Genomic DNA, 22,696 nt, shown 5'->3' with positions numbered 1-22,696 from the left:
TATGGGGAATTTTGCAAGTTTTGAGTTATCATCATAATTGCCTGCGATGATAGCTCACTTCCTTTTACATATTCGGAGGAATGACACATTAAGTACATACTATGTCTGATTATATGGTCTCATTCCTCCGAATATGTAAAAGAAAGTGTGCTATCAAAGTCGTCAGTTGGGAATTATGGTGTATAATTATAAGCGACTCATTCCAAGAACAATGAAATTTAAATTTAAAATAACAAAACAAACAGATAAACAAATAGATAAAAAAAACTTATTTTATAAAAAAAAAAAATTGTACCATTTCTATTTCTAGTTGGAACACCCCATGGTGGTGCACGTGTACCATCCGTATCGCCAACCGGATGGCGTGAATCACTGCCAGTCGGTGAATGGCCACTGCTCCCATCTCTGCCTGCCAGCTCCCAGGATTAACGAGCGGAGTCCTCGCATATCCTGCGCCTGTCCGACGGGCCTGAAACTGATGCCCGACGGGCTAATGTGCGTCGAAGATCGTAAGTAGATTTCACTGTGTCCTTTGGGAATTTTACGGCGGATTTCGTAATTGCATTTGAACATTCCGCCGCGAAGGCACCGCTTTGCGGTTCATCTGGCCAACGGTGAAAAACCGATGCGTGGAGATGCAGAACGCTTTCCCGCTGCGGTTGCGGCCTTTTAAGTGGCCATCTGTACTGCGCTTTTCATTGAATTGCGTTTCCACCTTTTCGGATTTCATTATACCTATGCAATAACCCTTTGTTTGTAGTGCGTATCCCAACTGTGCGTCCCACTGCACCGATGCACCGGACAATCGAACAGTCGTCCAACTCAACCACAAAACGACCTCAAGATGGGTACAGTGAAAAGCCGGGTATGCGAAACTTTTCTACGAAACTTATGGTGGTGGTTTATTAGGGTTAAGTGGGGCATGGGAAAATTCCAATAACGTAAATATTAAAATAAATTAATTAATATAGTAATTAACTATATTTATATTATTGAAATTTACGAATCCTGCGATTTTAAAAGGGATAGAAATTGGTGTCGGTTTTATCTAAGCTTCTCTGTCTCATTTACTCTCATGCTTTTATGTCCCTGTGAGCATAAATTTTACCTGTGTTTTTAATTTCATTTGACATTTCTGCGACAATTTTTCGAGCAACACTTACGTGTATATACAGCCATCGTCATCATCATAAATCAACATCAATGATATCGACGTAATCACTCAAAATGCACACGCCAACACACACACACACATATTTCGACACACGAACTTTAACCCCAATACTCATGCAAAATGCGGAGCGTAAAACATAAATATCGGGCTCACACACAGTGCAAAAACCACAAAAGGGAAGCATTGGTGACATGTTTAATGGCAACAGGACCACCCAGATTCCCACCGACCGATTCCCTCCGCCGACTTAAATCCAGCATAGCACTTGCCCAAGCCCGGGACTCTGGGAGTCCCAGGACCAGAAGCAGACCCGGATCCGGGCGAATTTCTCCGTGCAATTTGCGAACTGCTCCCTGACAGACATGACATGGATTCGGATGGGAACGGAACGGAACGGAACCGAATGATGAACGACTGACAACCGCAACGGCAGCAGGGCAGTAGGAGCATGGCAGCATTTCAGCGACAGTCATCAACAAATCGCCATGAAATTAAATTGTACATAAGCAAAAGCAAGCGAAACACCAATGCATGCGGATTGATATGGAGCATGGCAAATAGTTTAACCAGAAATTCGTCAACCCCACTGCTATCAAACTCATCCCCTTCATCATCCTCATCATCGTCATCCCCGTCGCCATCATCGTCATCATCGATTTTGATCCTGCCAGCAAATTGGCACTGTCAACACCTCGAACTGTCGACATTGGGCAGAAATGTTTTCGTTGGCCGTGTGGCAAAAGTGAGTTACAACCCATCTAGCCTGCGGTTTATCCCTTAAAATATGTCCCACCGCACAGTCCATTTCACTTCGTCATTCCAATGCCAATGTGGGTGTCCAGTTTTGTTGCTATTGACTTGGATTATAATGATGGGGTCCGCTCCTTTTCTAAATGCCGTATCATTATTTTTAATAATCCCACATTTAGCAGACGCACTTTGATCATTGGCGAATGCGAAATTGTACAGTCCTCGAATTTTAAAAACGAGCCCTAGCGGCACGAAATAAGATATTTTGCCATAGCAACCAGATTTTTTCCCTATTTTTCGGGCAACAAATAAGGCCAATAGAGGGTATTTGCTCTGGTTCCTTGGGCATCGAAAAGATACTTGAATTTTTAACGAGAACAAATATGCGTTCTTTTTATTTTTCGAAATATTTTATTAAGGAGCTTTTGCGGCAATCAATTTGGTAGAAGAGAGAAAATTCTTATGCAATTAGAATAGCAAATTAGTTGCCCACAAACGAAATGAAACAAATCCCCTATATTCTGAGCTCCATTTTTAATCTCACCCGTTGCCAGTCGTTATCCTCTTTCGTTTTCCTGCCGGCTTAGAAGTGAAAAGTGGCCAAACTTCCGGGAGCTTTAAAACGTTGTCATGCCTACGGGGTGAAATCAAATTTCCTGGAAGAGCTTAGCATGAAGCCCACACAATTGCGCCTAATTACGCCAATTTGAAGAAGTCATAGTGGCGGTCCTTGCCGATGGGCCAAGACGCGGTTGAAGGTCGAGGAATCTGGGCTCTTCTTCTGCTGGCAGCAGATGAAAAAATCTGCAACACATTTGCGGCCAAAGAATGGCGACAAAGAGGGCTTAAGCAAAGTTTGCCGAGAAGCGCGGGTCAGTAAATAACTATAAACTAGTTAGGGACTATTTCAATTAGATGGTCCAGTCCGGCATAACTGCAATTTCAATTAGCGGTTTGTGCTACTTTCTCTATGGCCATCTTTGCCCACTTCAAATTGCTTAATTAAGCGCAGGCAAAGTTTCGCAAATACCCCACAGTCCAAGAGAGACATATATACGCACAGAGCTGGGCAGCGAAATGCCAGGGTGAAATCCAGATGGACAGAGCCCCCCAGTAACCATAAACTTTGAGCCGTCGAAGTAACGACTGCGTTTTTAATAGCCAGCCACATCGGGTGAAAGCGAGGGAAACTGGGTGAACAGCTGCTGCTCCTTGCAGCATTTTATGACTTTCATTTGCCTGCACCTCGGTCAGTCCGGTCGGGCAAATTGTTATTGTCCGCCTCTAACTTTACTGCATATTGCCTCCGAACTGAAGACAACAATTGGGGTCGAATACTAACAGGAAAGCCGCCATTTTGTTTATTTGCCACAACATTTTTGACTTTTCCGGCTGCTTTTTTTTGTTTTGTGTTTCTGTTCAAAACTTTGAAACTTTTTTTATTTGGTCTATCTAATCTGTTTACAACCCCTCTCGGATACCCAAAACAGGTGACGGAACATATTTTATGCGTTTTTATTTCATTTGGGAGTGAAAACGGTGGCACGGCAGCCATTTTGTCGTACTTTTTATAGCACTTCCGGTGTCGCGGGATCTAGGGGTTCCGGGTGTTCCGGGGCTTCCGAGCACCTGCTATGCGTTATCCTGAGTTGGAGTTTCGAAATAAATATGAGAGCACATGTGTGGGATTATACAAATGGGCGATGAGGCATAACTCACTCTTATACATCTGCATGTTTTCAGGTCGGTGTGCGTACGTGTGTGTATGTGTGTGTGAAGCACGGAAATTGCATTTTGTATAGATTAGAAGTGCGCAATCATATGTGACATTTATAGGCGAGCATTAAACCAGTCGTTAGAGAAGTGGATGGTATATGGCGAAGAGAATATGGAAATTTTGTGAAGCACTTTCCCGGTAGAGAAATAAATTAATCTCTTTGAAATAGGTCAAACAATTGGGGAATACTAGTTTCATACTACATTTCTTTTCAAAAAATAAATTCAAATAAGAGTACTATTGCTGAGCTGAGTAAATTCGGAATATTATTTATTTCATTTGAATTAATTTATATTTTAGTTATAACAAAGCACAATTGCTCCTCCTACGAACATAGCTCAAGGCAATGCAAAAAATTATTAAGAAGCCTGAAAAAGTTTTAAAAAAAATTATAAAGCAACAGCTGTTGGGAATTTCATGGCGTCTTCGCCTCGGAAGAGATAAGCAACCACACGCATAAACCGAAAGAAAATCGTGCAATTAATATGCCAACGTGCAACTTTTCAGATGTTTGCCCTGCCATTTGACTGTCTGTTAATGCCACGAAAATAAATTTGCAGCTTCTTAACGCGCCTACGCCGAAATTCGCCACGAATCGATGCCGCACAGCTGTTGCCCCGCTATCAACTTTTAATGATAATTCGTTGCCACACGCTCTCGAGCGAATCAAAAAGTCCTCCTTGTGGACGGACACTCGTAGAGCAGAAATTAATATCAAGAGCAGAAGTGGGTATCCTTGGAGGAGCAGTGGGATTTATACGGCTGGTGGGTGGTGGTGGGGATGGGAAGAACTTGGGGACCCTCTTAAAAAGCGACGCATATCCTTTGCCAGACGAACGCGCGCTTAACTTTGTGCGCTTTTTTCTGCTTTTGAACAAATTCTAAACGGAAAAATGTGAAAACGAATTATGATGACAGCGGAAAAATCCTACAACTTCCTGCCAGGACAACAGCGAATAGCAAAAGGCAAAAGGCGCCGAATAAAAGCGTACAGCAGCTGACAGCAAAACCAGGGAAACCCCGAAAGCGGAAACATTCGCCACGGGATGTAGTCGTCGTCGACAAAAGCTCTCATGCTTTTCCTATTGCCCCGCAAACTCACAAAACGACAACATTTTAATTATATTTGGCCATAGGAATTATCAAATTACGGGTAAAAGCTGAAGAGCTGCGGGAGGCATATTTTATTAATATTTTGCGAGAGTGCCTTTGATATTGGAAATTGTGAAATGTTCGCGGAAGTTCAAATTTTCATCATTAATTGGTGGTAATGGTTTCATTTTCTGCGCACGTATTCAGACTGTTAGACAATGTAAAATCTTTGAAATAATCTAATACATGATTGCTTATGTCTGATTCTATATCTTTTTAGCTCGCATTTTCTAATTATTTGACTTTCGATTACATTTTCTTTGCTTATAGTTGGAACAAAAACTGAAAGCAACCGCACAGACACAACTAACCAGGTTCACAAATCTGATGCCAAATCAGAAAATGATTACGTCGGCATAGCCTTGAATGTGATAGCCAGTTTAGCGGGCACCGCTTTGGTAGCAAGCGTAAGTTTCATAAAATAATCAAATCATAATGCTGTATACTAATATTTAATCATTTTAAAACATAACAGGTCATCTTTGTCGTATACCGACGATGCACGCGCGCCGTGAACTCGATGAACTTCGAGAATCCCGTCTACCACAAGACCACGGAGGACCACTTCAGTCTGGAGAAGAATGTGACGCCACACATGTTCGCCACTGCCCCGGATGAGGAGGTAAGCGGGTCGGCCCCACCGATGGCCACGAATCCTAACGATTTTAGCTATGTCAGATTCTAGGAAGTGTTCTAGTCAGCTAGTTGCTAAGTTAATGTTGTACATAGGTGGCTTAAGTGGTCGTATCATAGTTGTATCTAGTGTTAAGTTGATGCAAATAAGTTTAGGCATAAGTCCCCAAATTGTTGTGAATGTCGTAGCCAAGTTATCCAATTTTAACCGAATTCATTTTTTCAATTACTTTAATCTGAAATGCCGCGAGTGAAACGAAACCGCAGTCCCAATTTAGATATTAATAAAAACGGTAAGTTGTGGTCACAAAATCCATATTAGAACATTATTGCCGTATTGTTTTACATAATTATTGTCTCGTGTGCGTAATTTAATTATCATTTTATTGGCCTTTATTTTAATTTAATTTACCATCGATTTGAGCGTGGCAGCGCCCGCTTTGAAATGCGTGCTCTTTGAATTTACTGCCCGTGGGTCTCGCTAATTGCAGAGCTGCAAATGCAATCAAAATATGCATATCAATTGGCCAATTAACTAAAAGGCCAATTAAATGGCGTCAGTGGAGCGTCAAAATGTCCCACAGCCCGACAGCTGCCCAACTAAAAAATAAAGCGACTCACTTTGGCAGCACATTTTACTAAAATGTTTCAATTAAATTAGCGTTTTTTCCACCTTGACGCATTTTTGCAGCTGCTTCGTTGCCAATTTTAATTAAAGCGGTTAATTAATAAATAAATAAAAAATAAGACAAATCCGAGCGGAAACCGACAACAATGCATAACAATAATTACGCAAAATTAAACAAAATGGCTGTAAAATCCCAAATAAGAAGACTTTACTCGTTGAGTTTTTGTAAGAAACTCATTTTATTTGGAAATATCTTCGGTTTAAATAGGTGACATGAGAATCGCATCTTAAAGTAAATGGCCTACGCAGAAGCCTAAGTAAATAGTCCCCGCCTTATCGAGGTCCCACGCTCGGGCACATCTGCCTATCTTGAGCGGCGAGGACCTTATCTGTGGTCTCCCACTAAGGGACTATTTTAGGAGGCGGGGAACGATCTCAAGTGACTGACTCATGTGGTGTGCACATGTTTTTGAGCAATGCACCCATGTCGCCTTAGATAACAAAATCCTAAATATAATTTATCGCTCTCGATTCATTTACATAAGATATGAACGGAGCCCAAAATTGTAAGTCTTTAAATATATTCGTGTTCATGTGTGAACATTCTGCCAAAGGGCCAGCAAAGCTGAGATGTACATTAGTATATTAGTTGCATTTATAACAGTAGTGGACTGTATTTATTTGATATATGTTCATTTATTTTGCAACTAAGATTTCAATGGGCCTAGTTTTTCTGGCTTTTAATTTTATTGGATTACAATTATGGTTTATATTATTTTTAATTCAACAATTTGTACTCAATTAACTTATTTTAAACATTTTGCTTTTTCTATGTAGAAGTACATTTTCTATTAAACAACGATATAGTGGACTGTATATTTTTATTTGTTATATTATTTTATTGTTTATTTACTATTGATATTTATAGTACTGGCAACGGACCTGCAAAGGTTATTGCTTGCATTCTTTGTTGCACAGCACATTCCGTATGAAATATATTATTAATACTATCATTAGTATTAAAGCAATAATTAATCCAGCATGTCCGGAAATATGATGGAAATGTAAATCTTTCAATTTTTGATGGTTCTCTTTCATAAATTTAATTTCATTATTCAATCGTTCAAATTCCTCAGTATGATTTAATATTGATAGTTTCAGCGGATCCCAAATAATCTTCGGCACTTCACTAACTTCTCCTATATAAGGTGTTGATAATAATTCTTCACTTTCGGACTGAATGTTATGGTGGGCAACTAGAATTTTATCGTCGGTTCTTGCCGTACAATATGGCGCAATGCTTAAAACTCCTTGCTGAGGCAAATCAAACAATTCAATTTGAGAGCCAGTACATTGCAGACGGACTTTTGAATTCGCAGGAACCTTACCTGAGAATATTTGTATTTAGCCTACCGTGATTAATATCAATCAACAGGCTTATAATGCCTGCTTGAATTTTTTCGCCTTCTTCAATCAATGAGTGTAGCTGTTTCGTAATCATAAAGAATTTTTATTGATTCCTTATAAACATAATAATTTTCTTTAAGAACTTCTGTCATGTTCTCAATTCTTATTTGCATACTTCTAAAATTGGAGTTAACATCTTCTGTTGTTCTCTTTAATAGATTAGAAGTTGAATCAACCACAGATGTTTGTTTTTGAATTAGTTTATCAAGGTTGTTCTGGTTATCTAACAAATTCTTCATATTTTCTTCTAATTGCTCTCTATCATCTTCATCCATTATACCAAATAAAATATGATACAAGGAACCCATAAATTCGAAAGGAGCACGCTTGCTTCTAGATCTAGACTGCATCATAAACAATTTATTGTTTTCTTCAAGTTCCGATCTTGGACATTCCCGATGTCGCTCTAGTTCGTCTTTTTGGCTCTTGGTCAGCCTCATTTTTGTCAACAGACTTTATTCCTTCCAAGGGACAAATTTTAGTAATGGGTCTAGTGATATATCCTTCCTGCATCTTTACTTTAGCCACTCGGACCTTGTCATCATTCCCCTTATGCACCTTTTCCACCTTTCCTAAAGGCCATCTTGCAGGATGACAATTCTCATCCTTTAATAAAACTATTTGCCCTTCTTCTATATTAGGAATTTCCTTTTTCCATTTATTCCTTTGCTGGAGCGTATGCAAATATTCACTTTTCCACTTAACCCAGAAATCTTTCTTCATTTTTTGGATAAGTCTCCACCTATCCAAATTTCCGATTTTTTCATCTTCCATTGGTTCGACTATTTCTAAAGGTGGTCTTCCAATTAAAAAATGACCTGGTGTTAAAACTTCTTGTTGGTCCTTCTCACTAACTATAGTGTATAATGGCCTTGAATTTAAGCATGCTTCTATTTGACATAAAAGAGTTGACATTTCTTCGTAAGTCAAAATAGTGTCGCCGATTATACGCTTTAAATGGTATTTCATTGACTTAACTCCAGCTTCCCAAATACCTCCGAAGTGAGGTCCTGCCGGGGGAATAAAATGCCAATCAATCCTGTCCTTTTCAAGCTGCGCTGCAATCGTTATATTTTCTTGTATTGCATTAAATAACTCTTGATCTAATTTTCTTGCAGCTCCTACAAAATTTGTTCCGTTGTCTGAATAGATATTGGAACATTTTCCCCGTCTAGCAATAAATCTTCTGAGTGCTGCTAAAAATGCGTCTGAAGTTAGATCGCTTACCATTTCTAAGTGTATGGCTTTGGTGGCCATGCAAACGAATACAGCAACGTATCCTTTAAATGTTTTTTGGCCACGATTTTTTGAACATTTAACATAATAAGGACCTGCGTAATCTATTCCAGTATTAAGAAACGGGAATGTCATCGTCACTCTATATTTTGGCAAGTTACCCATTATTTGCTGAGCTGTATTTTGTTTATACCTTGCACACGTTACACATTCTCTTAAATACTTTTTCAACGAATTTTTCAACCCGAAAATCCAATACTTTCTTTGGATATAGTTTCGCATTAGGTTTATCCCTCCATGCAATGTTTCCTTATGAGCATTTTTTATTAATAAGCTTGTTAGGTGGCATTTTTCTAAAATGATTGGATGTTTAACATTAAATTCTGCATTGGAATTTTGCAATCTTCCTCCAACTCTTAGAACCCCATCCTTGTCCAAAAATGGATTCAATGACAATATTTTATTATTTGTCTTGATTTCCTTTTTGATTTTAAGGCACCTTATCTCTTGCCTAAACTGGTATTCTTGTTGTTTCTTAATAACAACTGTTTCCGCTATTCTTATCTCCTTTACTGAAATAATTGATGAATAGGCTTTATTTCTTGTTTTCATCTGCACGAATCTATTTATGTATGCTATTATACGTATAAGTTTTTCTATACTGGAATACCTTTCTATTAATTCGTAAATAGGATCATCTATTTTGTCATTTAATACCGTATTTATTAAGACAGGTTCTTCTACAGACTGCTGCCGAGGCCAAAGTTCTTTTGGGTCTGCTAGCCATTTCGGACCTTTCCACCAAAAATCACAGTTGATCAACTGGTTAGAATCCACTCCCCTGGATGCTAAATCTGCTGGATTATCCTCTGACTTAACATGATTCCATTCAGTATTTTTTAATTTCCGAATGTCATCCGTTCTTCTTCTTATAAATTTGATCTTACTTTGACCACTGTTAATCCATGCTAAGGTAATCGTGGAATCACTCCAAGCATAGATCTCCATTATATTGTCAATTGATCCTTTTAGTCTTTGGATTAATTCACTAAGCAGGTGAGCTGCACACAGCTCGAGTTTGGGAATTGTCTTCCTATTTTTTATAGGGTTGACTCTACTTTTGCTAGCTATTATATTAACATGAGGTCCTACTTTAGCATAGACTACTGCAGCATATGCTTTTTCGGAGGCGTCCGCAAATCCGTGAATCTGAATGACTGAAGAACTGTTTGAATTAATCCACCTTGGGATTCGAATATTCTCTAACAATAATAAATTTTCTTTATATTTTTCCCAATAATTTTTATCTTCTATGGATAATTCCTGATCCCATTCACTTTTATTTATCCAAAGTTTTTGAATAAAAAGTTTTCCTGAAACCGTGACTGGTGCCAACCATCCTAACGGATCAAATATTTTTGCTAGCGTTGATAACACAACGCGCTTATTTATATTTTTTGATTCATCATTACAATTTACGCTGAACTTAAATAAATCATTTTGAGGTTCCCATTTTAGTCCTAAAGTTTTAACACATTCATTTTCGATAATATTGAGAACCTTATTGTCCCCTGTGTCCTCCACAGTGGTTAATATTTTGGAATTGTTGGAAATCCATTTCCTTAAGTTGAATCCAACTTTCTGCAATTCATGGAGAATTAATGTTATTAATTTATTAGCTTCTTCTACCGAATCAGCTCCAGTCATTAGGTCATCCATATAGAAATCATTCCTAATTATTGCACTAATAACTTGGTTTTTACATTTATCTGCAATATCTACCAGAACCCTGGTAGCCAAATATGGTGCAGATGCAGTTCCGTAAGTGACTGTGGTTAATTTATATGTTTTAATTTTTTCTTTTGGAGAATTTCTCCATAAAATATATTGATATTTTTGATCATCATTATCTATTTTAATTTGTCGGTACATCTTTTCAATGTCTGCCGAAACAACAAATTCCCATTTTCTCCATTTAATAATAATGTCAAAAATATCTTTTTGAACTCGTGGCCCAACCCACATTATGTCGTTCAAACTTTTGTTATTCGTAGTTTTTGCTGAAGCATCAAAAACTACTCTCAATTTGGTCGTAAGGCTTGAATCTCTAATCACTGCCTGGTGCGGTAAAAAATATTTGCCTTCATCACTCACTTCAATCATGTGTCCTAAATCCATGTATTCATTCATGAATTTAGTGTAGTCAACCTTAAGTTTTTCATTTCTTTTTAGTTTTTTCTCCAGATTCATGTAACGAGCTATCGCTTGTTTCTTTGAATCTCCTAAGGTGACATCCTCCTTGAATGGAATTGACACAATGTATCGCCCATCTGAATCTTTTTTTGTCGTTTTGATAAATTTATTTTCACAGATTTCAGACTCGATATCATCTTTTTCTTCTTCTTCCACTTCCCAGTAGCGATCTAACTCTTTTATTTCTATTGTTGTGGCTACAATGGTTTCTTTTCCTTTGGATTTTTTACATCCAGAAACTATCCACCCGAAATCAGTTTTTTGCCCAAGGAGACCGTCTATTTTTATAACTCCATTTTGCAGAATGTGAGTATATACGTCTGCTCCAATGATTAGATCAATGCGACCCGGTTTATTAAAATCGGGGTCGGCTAATTTAAAGTTCTTCCATTTTTTCTGATCAACATTAATCGTGTTGACTGGAAGTGCCTTCATAAGTTTTGGGAGAATAATTGCTTCAATTTCTAAATTTTTCGGAGAATTTCTTATCGAAATAACCGCTTTGTGCTTGGAGATGCACGTTCCTGTGGAAGATACTCCACTTATTTCAGTATGAGACCGAAATTTTTTCAATTTTAGAATCTGTGCAGACTCTTCTGAAATAATTGTGCTTTGAGAGCCACTATCAATCAATGCTCTTAATTGTTCAAAGCCTCCATACCTCGACTTTACTTGAATCAAGGCCGTGGCCAACAAGGCTTGACCTGTTGTTCTACACGTATTCACTTTTTCTGGATTATGACCTGCAAAGTGAAGTAACGTGTGGTGAGGTTTACGACAAGTCGAACAAAGCTGCTCGCTTATACATTTTTTACCAAACGGATGCCTCAGACATCTTTGGCAAATCCCATTTTTTCTTACCCAGTCAGACCGTTCTGCTGGATTCATTATTTTAAATTTATGGCATTGAATTAAATAATGCCCTGGTAGTTTGCAATATGCACAATTGTCACTATAATTTTTATTCTTGTTATTATTAATCATTTTCTTTACAGGTTTTACTTCCTGTGAGAATGATGATATAGAATTGAGCCTTTGCTCTAAAAAGTCCATGACATCAGAAAGTGCCTGTATTTCTTTTGTCTTTTTAACATGGCTTTCATATAAATTGAGTGATTCTTTATTGAATTTCCGAAGAATTATGTGAGCGAAAATTGCATCCACATCTTCTGGTAATTGTGCCTTTAATTTTATAATATAAATTGACTCGTTAATCGTGTCAATAAATGTCTTTATTTGCTTATTGGATTCTAAATTTAAATTTGGCATATCCATAAGCCTATTCATATGATCTGAGAATATGTTTCTTTTATTCTCATATCGCTTGGTCAAAAACTCCCAAGTGGCTTCATAATTTTCTCCAGAGCCGAGCAGTAAATGAGTAACCACATTTCTGGCTTCTCCTTTTAATGCTGACTTTAGATAATTAAATTTGAGAGAAGGACTGAGATCCTCTCTCACATGTATGAGCTCTGTAAAGAGTTCATTAAAAAGATCCCATTCTTTGGAATCACCAAAGAAAGTGGGAATCTGTATTTTAGGCAGGGTTGGTAACTCCTCCGCCTTAACAACCGTCGACATTTCAGCTTTATTTATTGTGCCACTGAGTCGACTATTAATGGCTGTAAGAATATTTTGTTTGTCAAATTCAAGTTCGCTAATTTCTTCTTCGAATAGCGAGCTCTCAAAATGACTATTCACCTGTTCAATCAGGTTATTTATTTTATGCCATAAAAATTCAATTTTATTTTTCCTTATTTTAAGGAAATCTGGACTACTGTCTATTAGTTTAGACGTATCTTCTAGATATACTCGAAATTGGCCAACATTATTTCGAAATGCCTGCTCTACTTTTAAAGCGTTGTTTTGTGCTATACCCTCTTTTTCAGGGTGACCACACATTTCAAGGTTTAATGTAGGGGGAGGGTTTGATTTAGGGACAGTGTTTGATTTAGGGAAAGTGTTTTCTACCGACTCGCCCTTAATTTTTTCATTTTTATTTTTAATTTTTTCTAACACCATCATTATTAAATCATACTGCTTCGCGTTAAAATATTCATGATCGACAACGCCGATCTTTAACAAATTGCTATGATTAGCAATGAAACATTTTTGAAGCTCATTTAATTTTAGAATTTCTACATCTGTTAATGTTGGTTTTACTTCCAACTTTCTAATTTCCAAAATAATTTCGGACTGCTTCTTAAGGAATTGAATAGTCTTTTCTGACATCATTTTGAAAATTTTTTGTAATTTCTTAATATATATAGTACGTGTATATGTATTTTATATGTATTTATATATATATGTGTGTTTGGATAAACAGAAAATTCTTGTTTTGACTTAGCTGATGTCGTTGTTGTTGCTGCTGCTGTTGCTGCTGTTGTTGCTGCTGTTGCTACTGCTGTTGCTGCTTCTGCTGCTGCTGTTGTTGCTGCTTCTGCTGCTGGTAGAGGCTCCTTTGATGTTTAAAGATGATTTTTTTTTTATTTGGCACGTTTTATTATTTTTGTAGTCCAGTCAGATTTTTTGTTTTTTAGCCATTTATTTCGGCATTTATGCTCTTTTGGCATATACACTGCACTCTATTTATGAGCTGATTTAATGCTATTAGAGCATTTATAAGGCACTGTTTTCAGGCACTTTTTATTTAATTTATGCTCTTATGGCATATACACTGCACTCTATTTATGAGCTGATTTAATGCTATTAGAGCATTTATAAGGCACTTTTGTTATGCACTTTTTAATTTCACAATTGCTGATGTATGGCCTCAAGCACGCCTTACCACAATTTATAATGGTACACAAAGCAACCTTTAGCTATAGACTATAAGGTGCTTGTTTTAAAACATAAAAGATTCTTTTGTATCTTTTTGCTTTTTATATTTATACTCTGTTCCTTACCTTTGGTAGGGGGAAACAAGAGTCACTTATTTTTGCTACCTTTAGCTGTAAGATGCTTAAAGGAGCTGGCCTTTCTCTGAGTTCCTTACCTTTGGTAGGGGGAAACTGCAGAGTCGATTAAAGGCTCGATTGACCAAATGTAAAATCCCAAATAAGAAGACTTTACTCGTTGAGTTTTTGTAAGAAACTCATTTTATTTGGAAATATCTTCGGTTTAAATAGGTGACATGAGAATCGCATCTTAAAGTAAATGGCCTACGCAGAAGCCTAAGTAAATAGTCCCCGCCTTATCGAGGTCCCACGCTCGGGCACATCTGCCTATCTTGAGCGGCGAGGACCTTATCTGTGGTCTCCCACTAAGGGACTATTTTAGGAGGCGGGGAACGATCTCAAGTGACTGACTCATGTGGTGTGCACATGTTTTTGAGCAATGCACCCATGTCGCCTTAGATAACAAAATCCTAAATATAATTTATCGCTCTCGATTCATTTACATAAGATATGAACGGAGCCCAAAATTGTAAGTCTTTAAATATATTCGTGTTCATGTGTGAACAATGGCATTAAGAGAGATTTTCCGTGCGCCTGGCAACCAATAAATAACATCAAAATTTGCATATAAGTAAGCAATTTTGGTGGCTGCAAATTCACAAGCCACAAGCTTAGCGGTCGGCTGTTTTCATTAAGGTTTATAATTAAAGTGTTCGGGGTAAATCTCTTTTTTATTGCCATTTAGTAGTGATTATTATCAGGCAAAAAGTTTATAAAAAAAATTTTTAATCCAACTAATAGGATTATTTTGATTTATTTTTGATAAGCGGAGATTATCTTTATTTTTTAAGTACTATCAACAACATTTCCTGATAGATTTATATTGCTAAATTTTTTATAGATTTTTCTGTAAGAGAATACGATTTATTTGATATTATTTATTGAATTTTTTTCCCTGTTTTTATTATACTTGTTTGATACAAACACGCAATATTTGAACTTTACTAACTAAATATTCTCTTTTAACCCCGTTTAGGCCAACAACCCCCTCTTCCAACCTGGCACCGAATGTGTTTAGGCCAAAGACCATGTTAACTGCATATCCTGCTAATTTTGGCCGGCTGACCGCGAGCATCCCCACAAAGCATCTCCTAATAGTAATTCCTTGTTGGACCAAGGCCCTCAAACTAAACTATTGAGTGCAAGTTTTATGTGAGAAATGCAAAGAATATGAAACTTATGTGTAGCAGTAAGAATAGAAGATTGCCAAAAAGAAAATAGAAAAGACAAGAACGACATCAGCATGGGGAAATTGAAAATACTCAACAAATTCAATTTGTTGCCTAGTTTAAAATTTAATTTAAATGTAACAACACTAAACACACGCACACAAACACACACTCACACACCCATAAACTAATAACAACGTAAAACTTTTCTAGGCGCAACGTTTTGACATCAACTAACGTCGCACCCACGCACACGCACACAGACATCAACGCATATAGTTCCACCAACACGTACACTCTCTCACACACACACACACACAATACACGAACACACATATACACACAGAAGCCCAGAAGAACTCAGAGAAGGAACGAGCCAGGATTCAGAGCCAGAAGTCCAACTTTCCTTTCACGTCCATGAAATCAATTGTAAAAAGTTAAGACATTTCGTTGAAGTTTTGGTACCAAAAGAAACATTTTGTGAAATCGAAAAAATAGGGATAATAGCTAAACTAAAACTGTTTATAGACCTAACAATTATTGTGATTAGGTATAGTATATTTTTTGTTATCAAGGAATTAATAAAAGCAGTTATTATCTTGAAAGTAAAGTTTTTAGCACCAAGTTGGATTACTTTATAGCAAAATATTTGAACAAAACCCCACTGTAAATATATAAATGGAAAGAACCTAAAATATTTAGACAAACTTTATAAAGAAAATTAAGATTTTAAAGTACTTGAAATTTTATCACCTACATACGTTGCTCCGTTTTTCTTTCTTGGGTATTCAAAACAATTTGCTGTGATCAGTTTAAAAGCATTAAACCTGCATTAAATCATCTTATCCGTAGTGATTTTACTATTCTTCTCATTTATTTAGTGTATAAACAAGCTTTCAATCAGTTTAACTTATTTACGAGTTCTACACAGCAACAAACAATTTTAATGTGTATTGGCAATTTTTGGTTCCTGTAATATGTATTTTATTTTAGGCATGAAAAGTATTTGCTTTAATGCTTTTTTGAAACAAAATATTAGCTAACTATAAATGGTATGTGTGAAAATTTGAATAAAGCAGTTTACGCTAGTAAAAAAAAAGAATTATATAGAATATTTTAAATTAAAGTTTATTAATAGAAATAAAATGGAATTTGAAAACATGAAATATGAGCCGTTTTTACTTTTTAGTTCAAAAACAGCAAGATACTGTGACTTCTGCACATTACAAATCAACCGACTACGATTATCAATCATGGCATTCGATTAGTTTAACTGAATTATCATTATCAACGATGATAGGCATACCCGTACATCATACAAGCCAAAACCGTGAAGCCAATCGTGTTTACACATTGAGCCTGATTGCCCGAACTTAATAGCCGCAATGCCAACACACAGTTTTGACTTTTGCCGGCTCACAAGCACACCCACACACACATGGGCACGCAGCCATGAATTATTAAATGCTAATGGACAACTACGGCACTTATTTCACATGAGAGGGCATCAATACGTAATGAGCTACGTCCGGATCGAAGTTCGAGATCGAACAGTCATCAATGGGCAGTTTTTGGTTGCTTTTCGGCCAGGATAATCGCCAGTCTGTGCAAGGACAGGTTTTAATTTCATCCCAAAGTCAGCTTATCGAGCTTCCTCTATGTTATGTATATATATGTATTTAACTGGCTCCAACTTTTGTTTGCCTAATTTATGGCTGGGAATTATCGGTGTGGGTAAAGTGCGACGCAGCGATTTCCGGCGAATAAATAAGAGTTTTATGCCTCTCGGGGTGTCCTTAATGTTATAATTTATGTAGCGCCCTCGCAAGCAGGACGACATTATTTTTGTTTATTGCCTGCCGGACAGGCGGCTGTCAGCGAAATGTCGGCATATTGTGAGCGGATTTCGGCAGTCGCATCGATTTGAATCGATTAACGTGCTGCACGGCTCACGTTTGCCATGAAAATAAAATGTAAATAAAAGGCGACAGCGATGGCGACGGCGACACATTTGACACACGGCACCGATAACTTTTTCAATTTAGATATGATCCCGAAAGTATGTCGCAAAACGGCTTGGATAATCCCAGATCCAATGGGCCAGGTGGTATCCGTGCTGCTTTCCATTAGCAGTATGCGACCAAAACCAAATGGCAAAACACTGTTCCTAGGCGTCGCGAAGCTCCCCATTTGCCCCTGCAAAGTGAAATCAACGAGGTGGGTGGAGTGGGTTTGGGTGGGTGTGGATCCCCCTTTTGCACATAAAGGCGCTCGGAATAAGCGACTCGGTGTGTGCGAGTGTGTGTGCTTGGGGGCGCAGGGTGCCAATGGATGAAAATCTGCAATTCAGCTGGAACATAGCATACATTTTGTCGTTTTGCCAGCCGCAGGCGGCCACCAAACAAAAACCCACACAACCCGCTCAAAGTCGTGCACTGTGAAAAATGAATAGTGTCCGTTTATTTTGTATACTTGGAAGACTTTAAACTTGTGTTGCATTTCGCTGCGTGTATTTTCGAAAAGCCAATGAGTCTCGGCAGTTGGGCAAAAGAAATAGAACGAGGAAACGTGGCCAAAATTGTGTGTGGCTCCAAGGGATGTGGATGAGGATGTGCATATGGAGTGGAATGCGGGGGTGGAGTGCAACTGAGCGACAACTTTGTGCAACTCCTGATGCAGGAAACATGGCTGTCATTGGTCACAGCGACGCCACTGCACTTTGTTAGCGATTTCATTTTTGTCCTTTTTTTCTCTTATTTTTTTTTTTTTGACTGCCTCTTGGGCTTGTGTCCTTTGTCAAATGAAACTGGAAATGCAATTGAGTTTCACGTTCGAGTGAGATGTGAAATTGTCGTCTAAAATGGTTCTTTTATGAAAGCCCAGCTCGCGGTTTTCATGGCAACAAAGCTTTTTGAACAGATATGGGTTTAAAATTGTACAGAAGGAGCCCACATGGTCTTTGGCTTACTTAATACAACAAAGTAATTACAACTCAAGACTATAGGTGCTCCACTTTAAGCAAATAAGGATCTGCGATATACTGCTCTTGAGGCGACTGTACCTGTGTCGCCATTTGGTTACTGAGAGTGGCAAGCGGGGGAACTTTAATTACAGGCCAACTCCACTGGCCACCAGCCCAGCGAATCCGTTGCAACCGAAAGGACCTCGCCATGTTTGCACATCCATGCAGTTGTTGTTGCTGCTGTTGACGATGCTGTCGTTGTTGTTATTATTGCCAGGTTATCCTGGGGCCAATTGCATGGCACATGCACACAAGGTTAGTAGGCAAGTTCACAAGCCAAATATGCTGTGCGTATGCCATGGAATGTGGGTGGTGCTGCAGTGGGCGCTGCAGGCGTGCTTTCCAGGAGGAGGATGATGAGGTGGAGCAGAATGCACCACTGTAGCCAGTGCGTCTTACACGCAGCAGGACGTTGTTGGCTTGTCGGTCGAGTTGTTTGCACCACGTCCTGAATAATGGATACGTTTCGTGCCACATTGAATGCCCACCTGTGAGTGACATTGGCCGACGAGTCGGGGTTTTTCGGGGGCATGTTTTCGGAATTGTTAATGTAATTACGCCTGAGAGCCCTACGTTTTCACCTTTCAGGGGGGCGCCTAATCAAAGGCAAAGTCGATAAGCATGTGGGAGTTTAAAATGGAGACAGACAATTTGCCTAATTGCCGTGCGAGAAACTCAGCTAATCAAGTGACGAATTCCATTGCATGCGAGTTTTACCCAAACAACTTTTCAGACGGTCGTTGAACATGATTAAAATTCATCAACTTCAAGTCGAAAATAAATCGAAAAAAGGAAAAACTTAGAACAGGAGAAAACAGAAGGACAACGGGAGGCTGTAAGCCGCTTTTGTTTGCCATGATAAAATGGCTACAAAATGGCGGCAGCTGACTTAACACTGTGTGTGACTTTGCGTTTATTTGTGTGTGTGTGTGTGAGGGGGTGCCGGGAGTGCATGTGGCACACACTCGAATCCCGAGTCCTTTGGCCTTGGCGCAAAACTGTCGTCTGTCTTCTGCTCTGCGTGTGTGGCTTAAATTTCACTTTTTTATTCGCTGCCCTGGAAAAAGTTGTGCGATTTTCTTCCCTGACCTTGTCCCGTGTAAAATTACTTTCGCGCAAAGGTTGCCGCTCGCTGCAGGGAACATGAAAATTGATGCTGCATCGCAATGTAGAAAAAGTTATTATGGGGCAAAAAAACGAGTTAATGTGTGGAAGCAAGCAAACTGCGACCATGTAAATTGCAATTTATATTAATTAATGAACTGCAATTTGTTTAAAACGCGGGAAAAACGTTATAATTATGTGCTGATTTGACAAAGCTGAATATATAAAATGTATGTTTTTCTGCTTTTTTTTTTTAATATTACCAAAAAAGGGAATTCAAGCAACTGCATAAAGCAAATCCTTTTAATTTATTCCATTTTGTATTTTATATAATATGCTTTCGTCGACCACAACTTTATTTCATTTAATTTCTGCGCGTCTCTCGGCTTGTTTGCAAATTTTCAACTTGAAACGCCATCGCCAGATGCCGACTGTTCGAGTTCCCAGCGCAGCGGGCAGGATTTCTTTTCGCTTTTTCCGTTACTTTAAGCAAAAGCAAAAGCGAGGGGAAACTGAAAAGTTCACATTGCGGTTGGCAGCAGATTGCACTTTGTATGTGTGTGTGTGTGTGTGCGCGCGAACGTGTGTGTAAGCGAGTGTGTCCGCCATTTTGTTAACATGCTAACTAGTGTGCGTGACAGGATATGCAATGGCGATGACAGAAGAGACAGAAGAAGACATCTGCCAGAAACGAAATGTTCGGCGTTTATTGTTTCCGCGATTATTCAGTCTACTAAGAATACAAATATCTAAATAATTTAGAAACATACAACACACATCATATTTCGTATAATATATTACACATTCTCTATTCACTATTTAATTATTCCAACTCAAGGAAACTGGAAATGATTAGTTTACTGAATATACACATTTGAAATTCGTTCTCCATTTTCTAAATGTAACAAAATAATGGATTTGCTGGACGAAAAATTCAATCGACCAAAATGTTATTTAATTAAGTATTATAATTGCTGACAGTGTCCATTGCTTTTGGCAAATAATGCGAAATATTTTTGTTCTGGTCAACCAATTAATGGCGAACAAACAAATCCGAACACTATTAGAGAGCACATGCGAATGGACGACAAACCAATTCGCAAATCGTGGCGTTGTGCTGCGAAATTAATTAGATCTAATCGAATGCCAGTGGTCTGTCAACATTCGTTTGCCAAAGTTATTGAAGGAACTCCCTAGCAGATGCGCTTAACTCGGCTGTTGCCGCAATACCCCATGCGATTTAAATGAGGCGTATGCTAGAATTATGGAGTATTATTATTATTATTGATTATTATGATTACTTAAAACAATAGCCAACTGAATTATGCCCAACTTTTCGTACTATAATATCATCAAACAAAACAGTGAGTACAGGGTACATCCCAGTCGAGCCGTTGCCACACCTGATGTTGCTGTGGATTTGAGTGCGTGTGGCAGCCTTTGCAAACAGCAAAAGCAGGCCAAGTCCAGCTTGCGAATGACAGTCAGACAGAAAGGAGGATATATGCGAGATATGGGAAACTGGGAGGGGGAGGCTGGCAGGCGGAAACGGCAGGTGAATTGGCAGCCAGCACGTTTAATACCAAAATTGACATTAAATTGCTTGTGACCCGAATAGCAACCCAGTCAGCCAACCGCCCACTGCCACTGTGCGCCCAGCCTCCAGGCTCTGTTATCGACTTTTACGACAATTCCAATAAAGAAACATTGCAGACGTTGTCCTGCCGTTCCTGTCCCATGCTTCTGATCCTGATTTTGACAGGGCGCAGAGCGGTGTCACCTGTAGTGAACGGACGCTTACTCTATACAAAGTGAATTTGCTGTGAATTTATGAAGGATTTGCAGGGATACACTGGCCAGCAGATAATGAAGAACCACAAAGGCCACGGGGGAAGTGCGATTTTGCAGTTGGAGAAGTGATTAAAAAATAAATAAAATAAATGCAGAAAATTTAATTTAAATATACGAAATAAACTTTTTTAGACTGGTATTTAGTTTGAAAATGTTTTACATTCATAAATTTTCTTGTACAATATATACATGCAATCAACTGGCAGGTGCCAAAAAAATGGCACGCACCGCCTGGCAATATTATTTTATTATCATTTTTTCTGACTTACGCACTCAAGGTGGGGGACAAGCACAAGTTGTCAACAATTGGAGGTGCCACCCATCAGCCAACGGATCACCCGGGAGTATTGGCAGCAATTTTCGCCGAATGAAGTTGTTGATTATGTCGAATACTGTTACACGTGGCACTGCATACACTCGTACCAACCTACAACGAATGGCATACATACACAATGACGAGGACAGGAGGGATATGCACAGGATGAGCCAGCTATTCTCTATTGGCCCAGTCGGCATGAGTCTGGGATTTCCTCGCTGTCGCTGCTCACTTACGTGACGCAAATGTCTAACGTAATTGTCATAACGGTAGCGTCCGGACCACGGGGCGTATGACTATTTTAGCCCACAGAGCTGACAATGTGGAGGGGCGAGTCCCGAGGCAGACGTTGTTAAAGATCTACCAAACGACCCCGGTAAGGGATAAGCGCAGGAATATACACACACTCGAATCGAAGTATGCGGCAAAAAAAAGTAAACACAACGAAGCAGGAGTAAAACTAATTTAAAATGACCTTCGACATGTGGGCCAGTCGGCACAATAGTCCGGTCATGTTACAATGTAGTACAATATGTCTCCCTTGATGCGTGGGTGGTTGCCTTTTTCGGCCGCAATGTATTTAACTTTATTCCGGAGGACGAGGGCAGTTACAAGAGTTATATGATGCCGAAATATTCGTTGACGAGCATGGAACTAGTAACTTAAATCTAAGCTGTAGAGACTGGACAATAAAACCATTTCGTTGATTAATGATGTTTCGTTTTTGTTATAATATATTAAATTATAGTTTAATATAACTAATATATTCATATATTAATAAGATTAACTATTTGCTCCAAACTACACGTTCCACCCTCTTTTGCCCACGCTTGTTTTTGTAGCCTACTTTTTGGGGCAAAACAGCAGGGACTGCAGTGCAGCAATTCGCATTCATAGAACAGTGCCTTCTTGAGAACCCCCGCCTGCGGCCAAGACAAAAACAGAATCGCCCGAATCCTGGCTTTAAGACTCATCCAGCTGCCTTTTAACATTTTTCCATTTCCCATCGTTTTCGGTCTTTTCGCCGAGCGCAGAACACCGAGTGACCAAACGGATGCCCCCGACCCACATTTTCCGCCCACCGTTTTTGCTTGTCCTATAATTTTTCCTGTTTTCGCCTTACTTTGCGGTGCTTTCCTCGCTGCTTTCCTCTACTTTGCTTGGCCATGCTGGCCTTAGTTATATTTTCCCTCCTTTCTGGTGGCTT

The 22,696-nt window shown here is 38.8% G+C and overlaps 2 protein-coding genes across 14 annotated transcripts in view; one reads left to right on the top strand and one right to left on the bottom strand.

The window, feature by feature from the left end:
- Positions 1 to 16,301, top strand: part of LOC6616960 (low-density lipoprotein receptor) — a 40,521-nt gene extending 24,220 nt beyond the window's left edge. For 8 of the 13 annotated variants that reach the window (XM_032722237.1, XM_032722236.1, XM_032722238.1 and 5 more), the window contains 5 exons: positions 311 to 509; positions 761 to 865; positions 5,124 to 5,260; positions 5,329 to 5,475; positions 15,004 to 16,301. In XM_032722237.1, coding sequence (XP_032578128.1) covers positions 311 to 509; positions 761 to 865; positions 5,124 to 5,260; positions 5,329 to 5,475; positions 15,004 to 15,045 — 630 coding nt within the window. In that variant the 3' untranslated portion in view covers positions 15,046 to 16,301. Of the gene's footprint in view, positions 1 to 310; positions 510 to 760; positions 866 to 5,123; positions 5,261 to 5,328; positions 5,780 to 15,003 lie in introns of all 13 variants that reach the window. The other 5 variants (XM_032722239.1, XM_032722240.1, XM_032722246.1 and 2 more) reach the window with 3 other exon arrangements.
- LOC116801614 lies at positions 6,965 to 13,377 on the bottom strand. The gene is made up of 2 exons (XM_032722235.1): positions 8,436 to 13,377; positions 6,965 to 7,307 (listed from the first exon to the last, which is right to left on the bottom strand). Exons 1-2 carry the CDS (start codon positions 13,303 to 13,305, stop codon positions 7,066 to 7,068), a joined length of 5,112 nt encoding a protein of 1,703 aa, XP_032578126.1. The 5' UTR covers positions 13,306 to 13,377; the 3' UTR covers positions 6,965 to 7,065.
- Positions 16,302 to 22,696: the final 6,395 nt, after the last annotated feature.

Source organism: Drosophila sechellia, chromosome 3R, assembly GCF_004382195.2.
Source record: "Drosophila sechellia strain sech25 chromosome 3R, ASM438219v1, whole genome shotgun sequence".
Classification (NCBI taxonomy): domain Eukaryota; kingdom Metazoa; phylum Arthropoda; class Insecta; order Diptera; family Drosophilidae; genus Drosophila; species Drosophila sechellia.
This window is presented reverse-complemented; position numbering and strand designations above follow the sequence as displayed.